Genomic DNA, 1,203 nt, shown 5'->3' with positions numbered 1-1,203 from the left:
GTCCTTCCAGTGCAAGCCCCGCCCCCAAGCAGCTAGCCCCCGCCCCCAAAGGCCTCCGCCCGGGCAGGCCCCGCCCCTGGCCGCTCCAGCAATCTCGCCTCTGCGGGAGGAGGAGCGCTCTCACCGGTCTCGCTCAGCTCCACCACCTGCTGCTCGTAGGTCTGAGTTCCAAAGTCCCGGCTCAATTCGGGCATGCCCAGGTAGTCGTGGACTTGGTCCATGAGCTTCTTCAGCAGGTCCCCAAACGGATCCTGGACCAGAGGAGTGAGGGTGTGGGCGGATTGCCATTCACACTGGAGGATGGGCACTCACTGGGGGCGCTTACCCCCGCGTGTCGCACATCGCGACTCCATCACCCACCCGTCTTATCTGAGGGGTGACAGCCCCAGGGGGAGCTGTGGGGTGTGGGGAAGTCCTAGCCGGAGGCTGGAGCCAGATTCCTGTACCCAGCTGCTGCCCTGTCCCACCTACTGTGTGTCCCTGCCCCTCGGGCCCGGGCACGGTGACACCTAGTCCTTGTCCAGCCCTGCCATAGCAGTCAACAGGCTGTGTCCACACCGAAGGGGAGGACTTGGTACAGCCTTAGCACAGTCCCCGCTGTATGGTCTGCAGAGCACTCCACAGCATGCTGAGGGCTCAGACAGCCACCTGCAGTGACTTCAGAGTCAACCCAAATAGCAGGCTATGGGCAATGGGCCAGATCTGCCCCATTTCACAGAAAGGAAAAATGGAGGCTCGGAGACATAAGCAAGTGACCTGATGTCACAGCACTTGTGAGGGTGGCCAAGGCCCAAGCCTAGGTGCCCTAGCTTCACACCAGCCCCCTGCCACTGGTGCCCCTAATCCACGCACCTGGCTGCGTCTCTGGCAGAGGTCATACTGTTTGTTAGGTTGCTGGTTGTGCTCTGGCAGCTGGGGGTGGTGGTTCTGGGGTGACATGATGCACCAGGTATCCAAATTGGCACAGAGCTGGAGTAACAGAGAGGGCCTCACTGCAAATGGGGGTCTGGAGGGGGGCAATGGGCAGACCTTTGGGCAGGGTGGGTTCCGGCTGAGGACAGGAGAGCCTGAGGTGGGGCTGCTAGGGGGGGGAGTCATGTACTCAACAAACATGCACTGATCGGCTTCTCTGTCTCTCTGTGCCAGTGCTGTTCTAGGCCCTGGGGAGACATCATCAACCAGGGACACGTAACAGAATGTGAG

At 61.1% G+C, this 1,203-nt stretch overlaps 1 protein-coding gene across 1 annotated transcript in view; it reads right to left on the bottom strand.

Moving 5' to 3' along the window:
* The window catches only part of DHX58 (DExH-box helicase 58), a gene marked incomplete at its 5' end in the record, with an annotated part of 9,710 nt that extends 8,718 nt beyond the window's left edge, over positions 1-992 (bottom strand). The window contains 2 exons of the mRNA XM_008073069.2: positions 117-251; positions 853-992. Coding sequence (XP_008071260.1) covers positions 117-251; positions 853-992 — 275 coding nt within the window. The remainder of the gene's footprint in view (positions 1-116; positions 252-852) is intronic.
* Between the last annotated feature and the right edge of the window lie 211 nt (positions 993-1,203).

Source organism: Carlito syrichta, unplaced genomic scaffold (genome assembly GCF_000164805.1).
Source record: "Carlito syrichta isolate Samal-C Ts95f unplaced genomic scaffold, Tarsius_syrichta-2.0.1 Scaffold115641, whole genome shotgun sequence".
Lineage (NCBI taxonomy): Eukaryota > Metazoa > Chordata > Mammalia > Primates > Tarsiidae > Carlito > Carlito syrichta.
Note: the sequence above shows the minus strand (reverse complement) of the source record. Positions and strands in the feature narration are given on the sequence as shown.